The sequence below is a fragment of the Thunnus maccoyii genome, chromosome 11 (assembly GCF_910596095.1).
Source record: "Thunnus maccoyii chromosome 11, fThuMac1.1, whole genome shotgun sequence".
In the NCBI taxonomy this organism is placed as follows: domain Eukaryota; kingdom Metazoa; phylum Chordata; class Actinopteri; order Scombriformes; family Scombridae; genus Thunnus; species Thunnus maccoyii.
The window spans coordinates 3,510,552-3,529,949 of record NC_056543.1 but is presented as its reverse complement, the minus strand read 5'-3'; the positions used below and the strand labels follow the sequence as shown (position 1 = coordinate 3,529,949).

The 19,398-nt window shown below is 37.7% G+C and overlaps 1 protein-coding gene across 7 annotated transcripts in view; it reads right to left on the bottom strand.

Moving 5' to 3' along the window:
- LOC121906862 (butyrophilin subfamily 3 member A2-like) overlaps positions 1-19,398 on the bottom strand; it is a 115,260-nt gene that overhangs the window by 34,853 nt on the left and 61,009 nt on the right. For 4 of the 7 annotated variants that reach the window (XM_042426041.1, XM_042426040.1, XM_042426042.1 and 1 more), the window contains 4 exons: positions 5,609-5,665; positions 5,290-5,333; positions 495-845; positions 100-390 (listed from right to left, as the gene is read on the bottom strand). In XM_042426041.1, coding sequence (XP_042281975.1) covers positions 100-390; positions 495-845; positions 5,290-5,333; positions 5,609-5,665 — 743 coding nt within the window. The remainder of the gene's footprint in view (positions 1-99; positions 391-494; positions 846-5,289; positions 5,334-5,608; positions 5,666-19,398) is intronic. The other 3 variants (XM_042426044.1, XM_042426045.1, XM_042426046.1) reach the window with 1 other exon arrangement.

Below are 19,398 nucleotides of genomic sequence, written 5' to 3'. Positions count from 1 at the left end.
AAGTTTTAGGCACTTTAGATGTTTAGATTCTTATCCATAATGCAATACCATCAGGGAAGCATCTTATTATCTTTATTTATCTGTATCTGTATCACTCACCAGGAGCATCAATCACTGCGGTGTTCTTAATCTGCTGTTTGGAGTGAGGGTTACACACGTGGCAGGTTACAGACTGCAGCTCTTTGACACTGACGGTGCTTGTGACAGAGAAGGTTTTCTTGGTTGGATGCTGCTGATGGGACGTCTGAGCATCCTTCAGTTTCAGTTGTTCACTGCTGAATTTGTTTTGACCAGTCCATTTCACTTCAGGTTCAGGGTATCCTCCATGTGCCGTACAGGTTGCACTGTTTAATGTGCTGTTAATGGTCAGGACAAGATCTTGGTAGGGAGCTGTGGGTGTGTCAGAAAGCATGATGGTTTACACACTAGAGATATTTATAGTATTTTGATGTGTATAGATTTTGGTTTGAAAGCAAGAAACTACTATTTCATACCTGAGACCTGCAAAGAGGATTTGCACTGATGGTCAAGTGGTTTTGTAGAATCAAAACGAACACTGGCCCAGAATGTTTTCTGGTCATCTCCAACACTAACATTGTTAAGTTTAATAGAAATATTTCCAGAACTAAACTCAGTATTGAAAACTTGACACCTGTTCCTGTATTCATCAGCTACTGGTTGTGTTTCCCCACTTTTGTCCCAGTGGAACAAAAGTTTGTCAGACCCATCCTCCTGCCAGTAAAACCATTTGATGCTTGTTGAATTCACTGGTAGTGAACAAGGAAACAGGACGGACCCTCCGACAGTGGCATTGAGAAGTGCAGATATCTGACCCATGATGGGTGCTAGAAAAGAAAAGATTGAGATATAGTAAGAGTTGTTAGTAAGAAGAGAAATGATGTCATCCTTACTCATCAAAACAGTGAGAAACTAAAAGGTAAAAACACATTGAAACATGCACATAAGAGGCTAAATTTCAAGAGAATCCTTTCTTCAGATGTCATACTGTACAGGAAGGGTGTCCTGCTAATTAAACTTGTGCAGGCATTTAGCTCCTTCATTTTTTTAGACTTGATGCATTCTGTGTTAATTTGGAAAGAAAAAAATGTTCTCTGTATATTTCTCTGAGTATCTTACTGCCAGGTAAACAGCCCCACCTCACCCCCCTCCCTCTGGACAGGATACTTGGTTCCTGCTAGCTGGAGCACTATGTATTATCATTGTTAGTTGTACACATTGTAGGGTTCAATTCTGAAGGCTAGATATAAATTAACAACTTATAATCGCAGTGTGAAAACAGTTACTCAGCTTCAGAATACAGTAACTCCCCATATAGAAACCCTGTCTCCTAGAAATTACATTTATATACCTGTTTTCTCAGTTACGTTGCATTGGCAAACATAATTGCTGCCTGGATTATGTTCACACTGAAGGAGGAAGTCCCTGCATGTTTTGAATGCAGACAGTACAACCCTCAAACAACAGGCCAGCTCTTTCATCACATAAGTGAGATTTCCAAACTTTTCACTGACCAGACCATCTAAACAACATCCTGCAAACAGAAAGGATCAGATGAGGAACCCTTCATCTCCTGCATGGTCACTAAACCAGACCACTGACCCAAACTACCTTTGATCCTTCAACCTACAAGAGCCAGCAAGATGATAAGACCAATTCACACACCAGTGTGCGCTGACAGTACCACTTCAATAACCAACACCACCACTTGATTGCATAACTCACCTTTAAGAACACACACACACACACACACACACACAAATGTAGCACATAGCCTGAACCCCTGCAGTTTTCAGTCAGATCAAGGACTGTAAAACACATCAACTTTATTGTATGTTTGTATGTGTGTGTATATCACCCAATATGTCTGCTTTAATTATACTTTTATTCTACTGCCTTTAAGCTAAGAAATGTACCACTTACATAATTCCATATTCTACACTAACATCACTTCATTGTTTAGTACCATTCTGCTTCTCTTCTCTCAAAATGCTAAAGCTACTATCAAAAATGCAAAATTATGAATCATGCAATTGTTAAATTTCAGTTTTGATTAAAATAGTAACAGCATTTAAGAGTTGAATCCGCCTGTCAGTGGACAGGCCGACTTATTCATCATTACAAGATCCAGAATCCAGCTTCTCACCCCAGCACATCGAACTCTTCTCTATAGAAGCCACCCCAGACAGCAAGTACTCCTACAAAACCTTCAACTTGCTTAAACCCTGGTGCTTTTATACTTTGTAACTTCAACTGGCAGAACTAAGCTGTTGTGCTGTTGATTTGACTTGCTGTTTCTCAGGTAACAGTCATCTCATCTCTCATACCAACTACAAAATAGTTAACTCTGCATCATGCATTCAAATCATTCACTAGCCATAGCCTTGTGTACCAGTTTCCCCTTTCCCTCATGTCTTGTTTGTAAAATGTTGTAATGTTTAGTACTTGTTGTACTGTTTGTTATTGTGCTGTCATATGTTAATTGTGACCTGCCGAAGGGACTGCGGATGAAAATGAGCTATAAGCTAACTCTGGTACAGTACGTCAAATGGTAACATTTATGTTTAACACTCTACATGGTCCCAATAAATAAGACAAATTAATAATTAATAATACAAAGTATGTAACTAAAAATGAACTTGTTGGTCTTTTCTTGTGTTTGCATCTCAGTCACTTAACCTTAAACGACCTATACCCTTGCAAAATCATAATTAAGATCAATAACAACCATCATTCTAATTGACATCTCTTGTGTGGCCAATAAGAAGGACTATTTCCCTATTATTATACCTACTCTTATGTGAGGTATGTTGCTGGACGAATAATTTCATATTTGAAGCATGCAATGATAATTCATAATTCCCCCATAAAATCATAAAACTATTTGTGTGCACAAATTCCTACAGCAAGGTGTCATACCACTGGTCTGACAGCCCACTATTTTGAAACTCCAATAGTTAAAAATGTCCCAATGATTTGATTTATTGAACAGGACAGTGTGCAGTATTAAGCACAAATGATACTGGTACTGTACCAAAGTTAGCTTGAAGCTAATTTGCATCTGTGGTCCATTACAATCAAAACATGCAACAGCACAACAACAAACAGTACAAAGCAAAAAACAAAACAAAAAAAAAACAAAGAACACACCATAAAAAATACAAAGCTACACATACACCCACAATGTCAATTAAAAATTAAAAATGTAAACTAGGCTCAGTGGTCACACAGCTCTATTCATTGGACTGAAAGCTCATAGTCCAACAGCCCGTTATCCCGAAAACAAAAGCCCACTGCTCCAAAAATAAACTGTGATGACCCCTGTTGTCATCTGGGAGTTTGTATGAACTCTGATTGGTGTCTCTGTCCTGAAGGTGACTAATTACCTTGACTCAGTGCACCTGAGCCTGGTACACTGACGTTCCTTAAGCCACGGCTGTAGTCTCTCTTAGACTCTCGGCTGCCTTGTTGCTGCAGCTCTTTGTCCTCTCTCCCTACAGGCACCGGTTTGTTTTGCTTTCATGCACTTTACAGCATTCACACACCTGCATTCTTCACTCATGCATCACATACTCTAATGATACCACTGATTTCCACACCCGATACTCTAAATATTTAGTGAATTTGTTTAGTTCGATTTAATAAATTATCTTTTGTTGAACACTGACATGGTGTGTTAACCTTTTGTTGTAGCCACTTGAGCCAGGTCATAACAACAAAACAATTTAACAATTTCATAAAATCACATTATAAAAATTGCACAGATGTGCTGAGTTGACTGGAGGTGTTTCAGAATGTCTAACAGTAACGTTACACATCTTACTTTAGTTTATTTAACTTAGTTCACAGAAGAACTGTTAAAGTTAAATATCAACCGAAATGAGAAATCTTTCTTTGGGAGTCATACAAAGTCATACCTTATGATTTACATGTTGTGTTATATTAAATTGAACAATATGTTAATAGTCTGGAAAGCAGTTAAGCCGGGAGTCACTGAACTCCAACCCCAGAGTGTGTATTTTAAGAGCAATGGGTCATCAGACTAATGGGCTTTCAGTCCAATGCAACGTTTTTCGGACTATTGGGATTTCAGAATAATAGGCCTTCATCCCGATTGGCAGTCCTCTATTTGCAGTCCCCATTTATATATCTCATTGGCTGCAGAGGTCGGGGTGGATGGAAGATATCCACTAGATTCAGCAAACTCAATTATTATATTATATCATATTAGTGTTTCAGTGTTCATTTGGGCACCTGACTTTTGGTTTAAGACAGACGTGAAAAACTGTGAATCTATCCTTTGACTACCATGTTTATCGGAAAAATGTAAAATCACCAAATATGGAGAAATATTGTTTTCACTAGATAGCAACAATATGCAGAGTAGCCAAAGAACAGATGGCTGTTTTTTTTTTTTTTTAATTGTGTTTCATGTTAATATGAGCATCCAGGTATCAGTAGGAGGCAGGTGGAGATCAATTGGAAATATTTGGTTTTATGGTGGAAATATTTTTGGTTTTTCATCATCATCAAAACAATCATATCTCAATTTTAAAAAATTAATTTAAAAAAAATTGCAGCTGTATACCTTTCCATCCTATTGACACAAACATGCTTCCTCCACAAACATAAACCAATATATTCTGTATGACCTCCACCACCTAGATCAATAATATGTTTTATCTTGCATTGATCATCTTCCTGATAAGGTAGAACTGTTCACGTTGGCATAACACTTTAATGTAAAACAATGCTCTCTTTAAAGAATAAGGCTGGTGGTAAAAACACATCAATTAGCCAAATCGCTGCACTTCCTTCATCAGGAAGAGTTAGGTTACGTTGGTTTATTTAGAAATGACTCCAAAGACTAACAGGGATCACGTTTTCAGTCCCGCAGGGGAAGTTCTGTGAAAGGCAGACGCCACTGAGTATGTACGGTTCGTATTGTAAATAACTGATATATTTATCACTTGTATGTTACAGGGCTTTACAGTTGTTTCATTTAATTAGAGGAGGCTGAGAGTCTGAAAAACGCTAAATTTAAAGAAAAAGCAATTGAATTGATTGAAGGAATTCTTCTTGTTCTAGATCATCTACTCGTGTTAGTAATGAGTCTCTGCCACTCTGAACTCTGTCTGTCTGTAAACAAATTATCCCCGGAATGACGTTTCATTTCAGATGCATTTTTGTTGCTATGATCTGAACCAGTAAAACCATCACTTCCCTTTTTATAGTGCTGTCAATGAATCAATGAGTGAACAAATTCCTTACCACAAAGAAGTACAGTCACAAGGCTTGAAGACGACATGTCTGTACTGGAAAACAAAGATAAAAGATCCTTTGGTGATCTATGATTAATACTTTCTTATAGTTATGTCATACTGTGAAAACACATTACCAGTTTCATTACTTCATTATGAGGCAGACTGTTTTTTGACACATAATATGCAGAGTGCCAAGATCATACTTATTTCAAAACATGAATATTTTTCTTTTTGCAGCTGTTTCCTTCAGTGTTGTCACTTATTAATCCCAATTCATTCAAGTTCATTATGTAAGTGCAACTGTTAAGAAATGAGACGACACTTACCAGAAATACTTCACACACACGAGCAGCTGTTTACTCCACTTGGCAAGTTCACCTCTGCTGTTAAAAAAAGTGAGTGAGTGTGAAACTATCTGCAGCAGCCCAGTGGCCCCTCCCTCCTTTGCTATCTGATTGGCTATAACTCACAATTCAGGTCACGCAAAGGCGCACGCGCACACACACACACACACACGAATGCAATTTACTTTGAATAAGAGCTTGCATTATCAGATCAATAATATTATGTAATGTGAATTTAAAACGTAACACTTTACAATAGGGTACTAGATCTGGGCGATATAATGAATTAATTTGATTTATCAGTATTTTTGTTCTTGCACAATGTGTAAAAATTGTGAGTTATTACAACATGCAGAAAAAGTTGAACACTGCTATATCAGCCATTCTGAGTCATGACAGTCCTGTAAACTGATATTAATGGTTACAGTACAAAAATCATATTCAAAACATCTTTATTGTCCATCTTTGTTGTTTTTGTCTTCAGCTTGCATGCCAGTCAACATCAGATACATCACATCATACAAATCATATGTTAGTAAAATACATTTTACACTCTGAACTGCTTAAATGAATAGAAATAATTTAAATTAACTCAAGACCAATTTAAGAAGCACCAGGTACATGAGATTCAAAGCAATATCGTCATGTCCGTTCATTAACTGATGTATGGTATGTGGAAGGCAGGAGCTGAAAGTGATGATACAGGAGATGTCATGTATCCTCTAAGATTTTGTCTGTCATTCATACATACATGCACATCTGCTGCTCCAGGTGGCCGGCTGCCTCTGGCTCTCTCATAGTGAATTTAACAAAACACTGATCTGTTCTCTCGGTTTGTGTTTGTTGACGAGGTATCACGAGGTCAAGGTCAATTTTATTGTCTCAGTGAAGTGAGGTATAGCAGGCAGCAGGATCCAGTCTGGGATACAGGCAGTAAACTCACTCTGAAGGTAAATAAAGGCCGAAGGTGTTGCAGCAGACTAGAGGGAGTTGTCTCAGTTGAGACTGATAAGTCTCCCTCAGCTAAATGTACAAAGGGAGCAGCGGCAAGACAGGAAGATCATACTATGTGATATGAATTATCACTGTCTGGCAACATTGCTTTTACATTCATAACATTTTCCCAATCACTTGCAGGTTGTCACACAGAATTCAAATGTCAGTTCACTGAGTTAGGCTTGTTTGTCTAAATGGGTTAAACTGCTCTTCTAGAAAGCATGTGTAAAATACCCACATGTAAAATATTTGAACCAACTGTCACAACCATACAAACATAACTTGTCATCAAAGAATTGATGAATATTTAGATTCAGTAACATGATCCTCCTCTTTTTTTTGTACAACCATATATTTTCCATTTTTCCAGCAGAGATCATTTAGGGATTAAGCTCACAACATCGTCACATTTAGAGGTTCTTCATGGCAAGCAGGATGCAAACTCACACACACACACACACACACACACACACCCAGAGTGAATATTACCTTATCAAAAGCATCAGCTGGGATAACATGTTCATTCAGCATGTGTAGATATGATCAAAATCTAGTGCCTCAAGCAAAATGTAAAAGAGAGTGTTACAAGTGAACAGGAAAACCAAAATAAAGACCCAGCGGCTGCCTGCACCACGTTCAGACTGATGTGTTTTTCATGGAGGATAAAGAAAGTTGGCACACAAACCTACTGGACCAGTGTTTATCATGCCTACTGTATCTCCACCAGAATCAAATAAAGGTCAAAGACAAATGGTCATACTGGGTGTGTGAGACAATTTGCAGGTTGGTTGTTGTGTTGGGAGCAAAACAAGCCTCCAGGACACTTATACACCCTCTCTCATGAAGACCAGGGCTCTTCACAAACAAACAAAGATCATCTTGTTGTGTTACCTGTTGCACACAGAGACGTCACTACTTTGCATCAAGCCTGCAGTTTATCACATGTCTCACTCAAGCTTGTAAGAACATGTTTAACTCCATTCAGATATTTTTACAATATGTCGTCACACAGATAGAAACTTTAAAATGAAAGTAAAAATACTAAGTGACAGACACACCGTGACGAGATAATTATATTGTCCATATTCGTGACACTTTTCTGTTTGCTGCTGACTTTTATTAACTCAAACTTGGAGTTTCTGATTCATATCTCATGCTGCACTGTAACTTTTATTCTGCTGTTTTATTCAATTTTATCATATTTTTCTCTTTTTAACTGTATTTAAATGTGTATAAGGTCAGGTCTCTTGCTGTACGTGTTTAGACAACAATCTTTCACTTCCTCCTCTCCTCTCTACTGTCCTCCTCCTTATTCCTCTGAACCCGCCTGTGATCTCTTCACTCTCGTATCAATGTGGCAACAGGAAAAAGTATAATAGCATAACATCAGCTGCACAACGCCCACCAGTCACTCTAATGCATAACATGTCACTTTCATATATGTCATCAAACTGGACTTTACATTGTGCATTGCATTCAGCCTCCACTGTTACATCATTTATTTATTGTATGTCACATTTTTTCTCTCACATTTCCTTTGTACAGTCAATATTTTATTTCAAGTTTTATATCCCATTTCTCAATTATTATTCTATTTAAATAATAGTAGATAATAGATAACAGATTAAAAAATTTTAATTCAGTTTTAATACTTGATTTCATTATTTATATTACTTCACTTTTGTTCTGTTTTTATTTTTCTATGTTGCATTTATGTGAACAAACACCAAGACACAGTCTTTGTATGCTGCATACTTGGCTTATTAAACTGACCACTAGGAGGAGCCACATGCTCCTTCTAGTGGGAACTAGAAGGAGCATGTGGCTAGATATAGTTGGGCTCGCCTCTACACACAGCACCGGCTCTGGAACCAAACTCCTGAAGAGAGGCTGGACTCTCTACTTTTCCTGAGTTGCCCAGGGTGAGAGGTAGTCCTCACAAGTATCCCCACACCCACCTTTACAAAATAGTGATAGTGGCCAGACTCCAAATGGAGATGTTGTGAGTTATGGCTCACCCAGAGCAACTGAAATCTTACAGCCTGGCCAGGTGAGCCAGGTACACTAGTGACTACTGTAGTATCTATAAATAATTAATATACACCCTGAAAAACTCTATATTTCAGCAGGGCCAACCTTGGCAAGGACAACCAAGGTGGTAATTAGATTTGTGATCAGAGAAGCAAGTAAAGGTACATTTACAAGGTGAAATGGCCCAGTGTAAATTATTAAATCACTGTCTGGGGAGAGCAGAGTGTATGAATGCTTTCTGTGTTTTATTTATAGTATATGTGTCATGCTGTATATTTAGTGGTATTCATCACAATTACAAAACCAGAGGTATGGTATATGGGTATATATATTCTACCCATGTGGGGGGTGTGACACCAACAGCAGAGAGGTGATGACATTAAATTTCCTTTTGTGGTCAAGCCTTCAACATGATGGTATGTTCTTAGAGATACAGTAGTAATAAACACATTCTAACCATTGGAAGCAGACCTGTTAAATTTGAGCATTCAAGTTCATTCTTGACCTTTAGGAACAGTATGTGTAACAAATAATCTCAGCTCAAAAGGTCCACTGACTATTTAGAGATTTTAACTGCATCTCACCATCTGTCCTAAGAGTGGAACTTCAGTCACATGATAATAGAAACAGACAACATCAACATAATATTCGAGCCTGAATCTGATCCAGAATATGACTTTCAACAACACCAACGACCTCAACAACAAAGATTACAGAACGGACGGCTGTTTATGGACATGCTCAACAAGCTGACATCATCTCACCTGGAAAGTTAAAAAAAACTTTGCAAACAAAGCGTCCAGGGCAGCTGAAACCTGGGTTTTGTCTCACAGGGAGCATTTTTACATATGTTCACCTCAAGTTTTGGAACTTTGACCATTTTTAACATCCAACATCATAACAGTACATGAATGTTAGAAAATCACAAAAAGCAGAATATGCCCCCTTTAACACTCATGACATTTCTCATAAACCCGTCTATTAAGCAGGGAGGGATAGTTCATGTGTTTCACTCTTTGTAATTAGGGACATAGAGTGGGACACAAACACAACACACATCTGTTTAAACTTCTCTCCACTCTGATGTATGAAGGAAAATCTTTGCACATACTGTAGGTGTTAGCAGTTTCCTGCCATAACCCTTTAACTTCTGTTGTTGCCTCCCTGCCTGCACCAGCTCTGATCCCAGATCTGATTCATTTTTCTCTGTCACTTTCTGTGGATTTTGTTTCATCTGAATCTTCTTTGCTGTCACTTAATAGGTTTGTTTTCTCTTCTGTATCAGCAGTAACAGCAGCAGCAGTGGTGTCCTTATTGGAAGCACTGCCTGCAGCAGGATCCCGCCTCACATTGTCTAGTAAAACGTCCTCAGAAACAGGAGCATTTCTGTCAGAGTCTTGAGTCTTCTTCATTCTCTTCTGGCTGAAGCCTCTGGTTTGAATCTTGACCTGGAATTAAAGGGAAATGTTTCAGTCATGAGGGCACAACAAAATAGCTGTGGGTCTATTGATGTTTTACACCTCTCTAAATGATATCACATGATGTAAATGTTTGACACAGTTCATGTAGGAGATGAGTATGTTTTGAATTTGCCATCAGGTTAATGTGAACCACTCACAGGAAGAGAGACTTCTTTTTTTGTGTGCCGTATGGATGTTACCTACACTATTTAGGTCATTATTTGTACACTACCATATAAGCTGACATCATCTCACCTGGAAAGTTAAAAAAACTTTGCAAACGAAGCGTCCAGGGCAGCTGAAACCTGGGTTTTGTCTCACAGGGAGCATTTTTACATATGTTCACCTCAAGTTTTGGAACTTTGACCATTTTTAACATCCAACATCATAACAGTACATGAATGTTAGAAAATCACAAAAAGCAGAATATGCCCCCTTTAACACTCGTGACATTCCTCATAAACCCGTCTATTAAGCAGGGAGGGATAGTTCATGTGTTTCACTCTTTTTGTAATTAGGGATATAGAGTGGGACACAAACACAACACACATCTGTTTAAACTTCTCTCCACTCTGATGTATGAAGGAAAATCTTTGCACATACTGTAGGTGTTAGCAGTTTCCTGCCATAACCCTTTAACTTCTGTTTTTGCCTCCCTGTCTGCACCAGCTCTGATCCCAGATCTGATTCATATGTCTTTGTCACTTTCTGTGGATTTTGTTTCATCTGAATCTTCTTTGCTGTCACTTAATAGGTTTGTTTTCTCTTCTGTATCAGCAGTAACAGCAGCAGCAGTGGTGTCCTCATTGGAAGCATCGTCTGCATCCCGCTTCACAGAGAAATGGCTAGACACAGTTTGATGGTTTAGTAAAACTCTGCCCTCAGAAACATCACCTTCTGATGAGTTGGAAGAAGCAACAGGAGCATTTTTGCCAGCTAGAACTCCACCGGCTGCTAAGTCTGCTTGTTTTACTGCTTGCTGAGGCCACTTGGATTCTTGACCTGGAATTAAAGGGAAATGTTTCAGTCATGAGGGCACAACAAAATAGCTGTGGGTCTATTGATGTTTTACACCTCTCTAGATGATATCACATGATGTAAAGGTTTGACACAGTTCATGTAGGAGATGAGTATGTTTTGAATTTGCCATCAGGTTAATGTGAACCACTGACAGGAAGAGAGACTTCTTTTTTATGTGCCGTATGGATGCTACCTACACTATTTAGGTCATTATTTGTACACTACCATATAAGCTGACATCATCTCACCTGGAAAGTTAAAAAAACTTTGCAAACGAAGCGTCCAGGGCAGCTGAAACCTGGGCTTTGTCTCACAGGGAGCATTTTTACATATGTTCAACTCAAGTTTTGGAACTTTGATCAACATCCAACATCATAACAGAATATAAATGTCAGCAAATCACAAAAAGCAGAATATGCCCCTGATAACATTTAACCAACACTAAGATCTTTCCTTAATCTTAAGCAAAGTGATTTTGTTGCCTAAAGTGAACCACACGACGCAGTCAGGATGTGAACGTTGACACCGGTTGTGCAGTATTTAAATGTAACTTCAATCTTCAGATGCTCTGTGAACATAATCCAGGCAGAGATTATGTTCAGCATGGCAGCATTACTGGAAAAAGTTGAGTAGTGTAGAAACGTCATTTCTAGGAGATAGAGTCACATGACCGAAGATTGACATGTGATGACCAATCACTGAAGGACACCTGAGCAAACTCAGTTAGCTGATGTGAGATGCGGTTGAAAGCTCAGAAGAAGCTATTTAGTGGACCACTCAGCTTTGATTGTTTTGTTATATCGAACTGTTGTATGTTTTTGCTCAATACCACTGACAGTATGAATATAGGATATTCTTGTGGATAGAATCAGAAGGTGGGTACATCTGCACATAAACTGTTTTGTACACAAGGTGTCTGTGTGGTATTTGAGTTCATGGTTTTTCACAAGTTGATGATATCTTTATATCCAGCAACAAAAAGATAGCAAATAACAATCACAATAGAGAATAAATTGAAGTTACTCACATCTTCTGTAGAGAAAACACACAAATGATAATAATAATGATACAGCAGCAATGACTCCAATTATTGCACCTATTATACTCAGCAGCTCCTCACCTGTAAATTAGGAGACATAACAGAGTAACAAATTATTTTAACATGTTGCAATAATATAAACACATCTTTGAACATGTCAATATCTGCTTTTTGTTTGTCTTGTTTGTTTCTTTTAATGTTTAACATCAACCTGTCCAGGGACTGCAGCTGAAAATTTGCCTTTTGGCTAAATCTGACTCATTTACATCATGTTGATGTTAATTAGATAGATAGATAGATAGATAGATAGATAGATAGATGTACTAATTGCTTGCTATGTATTACTACAACTAAATATTCCACAAGCTGCCAAAATCTTCAGTTACTTATGTAATACAGAAATCAAACAACTGAAATTGCTTATAGTTTAATTCAAGTAAGTTTCATTATAGTTTATTAATGGTGAATTGTGTTGAGTGGAATTACAGTACTGTGCAAAAGTTTTAGGCACTTTAGATGTTTAGATTCTTATCCATAATGCAATACCATCAGGGAAGCATCTTATTATCTTTATTTATCTGTATCTGTATCACTCACCAGGAGCATCAATCACTGTGGTTTTCTCAATCTGCTGGTTGGAGCGAGGGTTATACACGAGGCAGGTTACAGACTGCAGCTCTTTGACACTGACGGTGCTTGTGACAGAGAAGGTTTTCTTGGTTGGATGCTGCTGATGGGACGTCTGAGCATCCTTCAGTTTCAGTTGTTCACTGCTGAATTTGTTTTGACCAGTCCATTTCACTTCAGGTTCAGGGTATCCTCCATGTGCCGTACAGGTTGCACTGTTTAATGTGCTGTTAATGGTCAGGTTAAGATCTTGGTAGGCAGCTGTGGGTGTGTCAGAAAGCATGATGGTTTACACACTAGAGATATTTATAGTATTTTGATGTGTATAGATTTTGGTTTGAAAGCAAGAAACTACTATTCCATACCTGAGACCTGCAAAGAGGATTTGTACTGACATTCAAGTGGTTTAGTAGAATCAAAACCAACAAAGGCCCAGAATGTTTTCTGGTCATCTCCAACACTAACATTGTTAAGTCTAATAGAAATATTTCCAGAACTAAACTCAGTATTGAAGACTTGACACCTGTTCCTGTATTCATCAGCTGCTGGCTCTGTTTTCTCACTGATGTGCCAGTGGAACAAAAGTTTGTCAGACCCATACTCCGCCCAGTAAAACCATTTGATGCTTGTTGAATTCACTGGTAGTGAACAAGGAATCAGGACGAACCCTCCGACAGTGGCACTGAGAGGGACAGATATCTGACCCATGATGGGTGCTAGAAAAGAAAAGATTGAGATACAGTAAGAGTTGTTAGTAGAGAAATGATGTCATCCTGACTCATCAAAACAGTGAATCCTTTGTTCAGATGTCATACTATACAGGAAGAGTGTCCTGCTAAACTTCTGCAGGCATGTAGCCCCTTAAAATTATTTTTTAGATTTGATGCTTTCTGTGTTAATTTTGAAAGAAAAAATCGTTCTCTTTATCACTGAGTATCTTACTGCCATATAAACAAGCTCACCCCCCTCCCTCTGCATAGGACACTTGGTTCCATGTACACAGTGTAGGGTGCAATTCAGAGGGCTAGGTATGAATGAACAACTTACAGTCACAGTGTGAAAACAATATGACTTTACTGCACTAAATCTGACAGTTACTCGGAGCTTCAGAATACAGTAACTCCCCACATAGAAACCATGTCTCCTAGAGATTACGTTTGTATACTTGTTTTCCCAATTATATTGCATTAGCAAATGTAATCGCTGCCCGGATTATGTTCGCACACAAACATTTATATTTCCTATTGGCCGCAGAGGGAGGCGGTTGGGGTGGATGGAAGATATCCACTTAATTCGGCAAACTCAACTACTGAAGCATCATATTAGTGTTTCAATGTTTTTGGGCACCTGACTGTTGTTTTAAGGCAGACTTGAAAAGTTGTGAATCTATCCTTTGACCATCATGTTTATCTGAAAAATGTAAAATCAATAAATGTGAAGAAACATTGTTTTCACTAGACAACGTTTAGAAACGTCCCCTAAGACTAATAACAACGATCATGTTTTCAGTCCCAGAGAGTAGTTCTGTGTAAGGAAGACGCCACAGAGCATGTGCAGTGTGTATTGTAAACAACTAATACTTCTACATGTCTTTATCACTTTACTGGTTATAAAGACTAACTAACTGGTTGTGGATATATCCAGACCACATGATTTCAAATGCAACAGAAATTCCACTTTTTTCCTTTGGATCCTGTGTACTGCTGTTGATGACTGGATGCAGCAAAGAATCCAAGTTTTAAGCTCAAAGTTACATCAGTGCTTACAATTAAGACCAAGCTAACGTTAGTGTGGGCTGTTGCCTTCAGTCTCTGCTCTCAGAACGTCTCTGTTGTATTTCCTCTTCTGAATACAAATGTACTTCTATGAATCCATCACATCTCGTCATTTCTTTGTGTCAGACTTATATTCATACTCGTCATATCAATCAGACCCAGACACTTTAATTTCTCAAAGAGCTTCAGTGTAAAGTCAAGAGGTTGTAATATGTAGCACAGCAAGCTAGCGAATCTCTGTAAATGGAACTGTGTTCCTGCACATGCTCAGTGGTGTCTGCCTTACACTGAACTACTCTCTGGAGACTAAAAACATGATCGCTGTTATAGAGTTGTTATAGAGTATAGAGTGGGAGGAGCTATTTCGGTTTCCCCTCCTAATCATTTTTCCCATAGAGACTGTTACATGAGCACTTCTACGGCTTGGATCAGCATGAAACTCTTCCAGTCCAGTTAAATAATCAGTACACTAGATGAACAACTGAGTTAGAAAATATCTGGTTCTTTGGTAAACTTGTGCTCTAAACTCTTGGTAAACTCTTGTGGCAAATAAGGGAGGAGCAATTCAATTCGCTTTCATTATCAGATCATTTCTCTCATGTAAGTGAATTTAAATGTAGTAACACTTTACAATAGGGTACTATTATAGAGTACAGAGAGAGCCAAGGTCATACTTTCTTTCAAAGCATGAATATTTTTCTGGGTGAAGAATTTAAGATACTTCATTTCAGCTGTTTCTTTCAGTGCTGTCACCTATTAATCCCAATTAATTCAAGTTCATTTTGCAAGTGGGGTCTGAAAAATGCTAAATTTAAAGAAAAAACAATTAAATGGATTGAAGGAATTCTTGTTGTGGATGACCTTCTTGTGTTAAGTCTGTGTCTCTGTGATACTGACCTCTGCCTCTATACAAATGATCACTGTTTTGACACATCATTTGGTAAGTTAAGTAGTGGTAAAACTACTACTTCTCTTTTATGCTGTGCTTTCAAATGATTCAGTGAACTTACCACACAGAAGTAAAATCACGAGGTTTGAAGAAGACATGTCTGAACTGGAAAACAAAGATAAAAGATCTTTTAGTGATCTGTGATGAATACTTTATTATAGTTATGTTATAGTGTGACAAAAACACATTACCAGTTTAATTACTTCATATATTCATTAAGTTTTATTATCAGTCAGACTAAATGTTTTTTGTATGTAATATGCAGAGAGAGACAAGATCATACTTTCAAAACATGAAATTTTTATAATTTATAATTCAAGTTCATTATGCAGGTACAATTGTTAAGAAATGAGATGACACTTACCAGATAAACTACACACATTGGTGGCGGCTGCTCCACCAGGCGCGTTCGCCTCTGCTGCCGGAAAAGAAACAGGAAGAAGAAAAAAGCCCAGTGGCTCCCCCCTCCTTTTGCCAACTGATTGGCTATAACTCAATTCAAGTCATGCAGAGTCTCTCTCACACACACACACAGAGACACTTGAATGCTTATTGCAATTTACTCTGAATAAGAGCTTTCATTAAAAGATCAATTCTATCATGTAATGTGACTTTAAAACATTGTAACACTTTACAATAGGGTGCCATTATAGGGTACAGAGAGAGCCAAAGAAATACTTATTTCAAAACATGAATATTTTTCTGGGTGAAGAATTTACTTCATTCCAGCTGTTTCCTTCAGTGCTGTCACTTATTAATCCCAACTCATTCAAGCTCATTATGTAAGTGCAAGAAATGAGATGACATTCACCAGATTAAAAATATGTCACTCAAGAGCAGGTGTTTACTGCACTTGGCAAATTCACCTCTGGCTACTGTTAAAACAAAAGAGTGAGTGACAAACTACTTGCAGCACCTCAGTGGCCCCTCCTCTGCCATCTGATGGGCTGGCCCAACTTTAAAATTTTCCTACTTCCTGAACATATTAACTTCCTGAACATGAAGCAATACATATGTAGGCTGCGGTCGAAAAATCCCTCCTATCGTCTTTTCCTAACCACTTTTCCTTCACCTCGATGGAAAACAGCACGAGGTCAAGGAAAGATGTGAAGAAGTCATGAGGACTTAGGAAAAGACAACTGCGGTGCTGAGAGAATCCGACTGCACTTATACTGGGCTACGTCATTATGCGACGGCGGATGTCATTGACGTGGGTCTGCTGTGGTGAAACTACAATGTTCTGAAGATGGACTACAAAAAGCGCATCTTACATACTTCGCCCTGGACGTTCTTACCGTGTTGTTTCATGCAGGATATATATACGTGGATAACACGATGAAACATAACTTCATTACACTGGTCAGAATTGAATTTAAAAAAGGAATATAGGCTACCAGTCACATAACTGAAACGAAATTGTCACATTGAGAATGTTTGCTCACGCTCACAGTCCTGAATCTACAATTATTGTATGAAAATAAATGTTAAATATATGAAGGATTGACATCACATGTTAGGCCTACAAATCATCCCTTTTTCTTGAAAGACAGACTTCTGTTTTATGGTTAATATGCCGATTATGATCTGTTATTAGCCTATGATGCATATAATAGTTTAAGAACCGCCACAAACAAACCCAAACACCTTGAAATGTTGACTTGTTTGTGCTTTAAAGTTGTTCTGGTTGATACAGGCTGTGGGTCCGTGTTCCTCCGTCCAAAGCTCCGTTCAACTCGTTTGATAAAAGGATTAACAAATATACACAAAGCATTATTTTGTTGCCGCTTTTCGTGTGAAGAAACGGCGTATCTGGTGATTTAAATAATCAAGTTATGCTGCTGTGCCTGGCGCGTACATGCGCACGGAGTCTCTCTTAATGGGGGTGTACACTGCGAGTATTTAATAAATATATAATGAATAATAAATTATGAAATACCTGCACTGATCATCAGAAACGGTAAGCGCATTTCCCCATCAGGACAGACGCTGTGCGCATTTGCGCACGAGGCACAGCAGCCTAACTTCATTGATTATCTATCTATCTATCTATCTATCTTATCTTATAGCAGTTTTTGTAGAGATGCAGTAGGGGCAGATAATATCGATACAGCAATAACAGTGAAAAACAAGTTGTTTTCTGGTTTTGGTTTAATTTATATTCCAACGGCGATTTGAAGAAGAAAACGGGAAAAGCACTTGAATTTCTGTTTTTTGAATTGATATGAAAAACGTATAATCCATCATATATATGTTTATCCTGTTTTCAAACAGGCTGAACACAGCTTTGGATACACGGGCCACTGTGGATGTGTAATGTGGGTTTAATCGTTTGAGTTTGTGAATGGTGCATCGCTTGTTGCCGCGAGGAATTGTGGGACGAAATGATCTCCTTTCCTTCCGTAAAGGATGGTTAAATGTACCCAATGCTAAAGGAGATTAGAAAGGAAGCATTGAAGCACCTTTCCTTAGCATTTAGAGAATTCGACCAGCTCCTATCACGGCTGCCACTTAGATACTTCCGAGTCATTTCACTCAGTTAGGAACCTTCCTAAGCAATAAAGACTATTCGACCGCAGCCATACTCTGTCTTACTGAAAGTACAATGTTGCACTCCCCCTCAGGAAACCTGGTACCTGTTTCATGTGTAACTGCAGAATACCAGCTGCATCATAACACTCTCATATATGTCATCAAACTGGATTTTTCACATAATGTTGTTTTTTTGTTTTGTTTTGTTTTTTACATAATGTCAAATTTAATTTTCCTTTGTACAGTCAATAGTTTTATATCCCATTTCACAACTACACAACATTTAAATAATAATAATAATAAAAAACTGAAAAAAAAATGGATTTACTCAATTCAATAGTGGACATTGGTTCCACACAGATTGTTTGCTTTGGCAGCAACTTACAGAATTGTGTTATATCAACACAAACTGTTTATGTTCAATCGACACAAGTACTTTGTGTTGATACAAAGTTATTGAAATTTGATTGAATAAAGTAAACACTGTGATCATTTTACTCCTACACAATTTGATCACTTACTATTTATTTTAATATTAATTATTATCATTATCTTAAATATTCAAGATTAAATTAAATTTACAAATTTTAATATAATTTAATGTAAATAAAAAACACTAAATAAGCAATAAATTACAATTAAAATTTCAGCGATCAATTATTTTCTTGGTGTATAATACTTGTCAATGAACTTTTTCTTGATCATTGTTAATGTTACCCACTTTTTCCTCCGAATGACAATGATGAAAGTTTTGTTTCAAAACCTCTTTCCTAGAAGAACAGCAGGTGTCCCAACTTTAAATGTGCCAGGTTAAAATGTCACATATAAAATGTCACATTTTCAGCAAGAGAAGGCACTTCACTGCAGATCAACCTGGTGACACCAATTTCTACATTACCAAACTGCCTTGTGTATCTATCAGAGTTCAAACAGTATGAAAGCAGTGTGATTACATTAACAGTGTGAAAGCAGCAAAAATGGTGTGACAAGGGATCAAATAAGTGAAACCAAAATGAACAGTGACTGTATTATTGCAGCCATCTTAGTTACAAATAAAATAAGGACAATTGTTGTCTGTCGTACCTCTCCTCCTCCTTTTCCCTGATTTATAGGAGTCTGTGTACAGTTCACACATATCCCTGAAAACAGTCAGCTTCATTTTCTTTTCCAAGTAAGTTTGGCTAAGTAGTCGTTCTTCAGAAACCTGTTTTTTTTTTTTTTTTGGTTTTTTTCTAAAATCTTTTTTCATAATCAAGATTTTAATAGTACAATATGAGATGATACATGGAGCAGACAGAAGAACGTATAGAAAACAAAAGATATGAGATTAGTTAACCCTCCTCTTG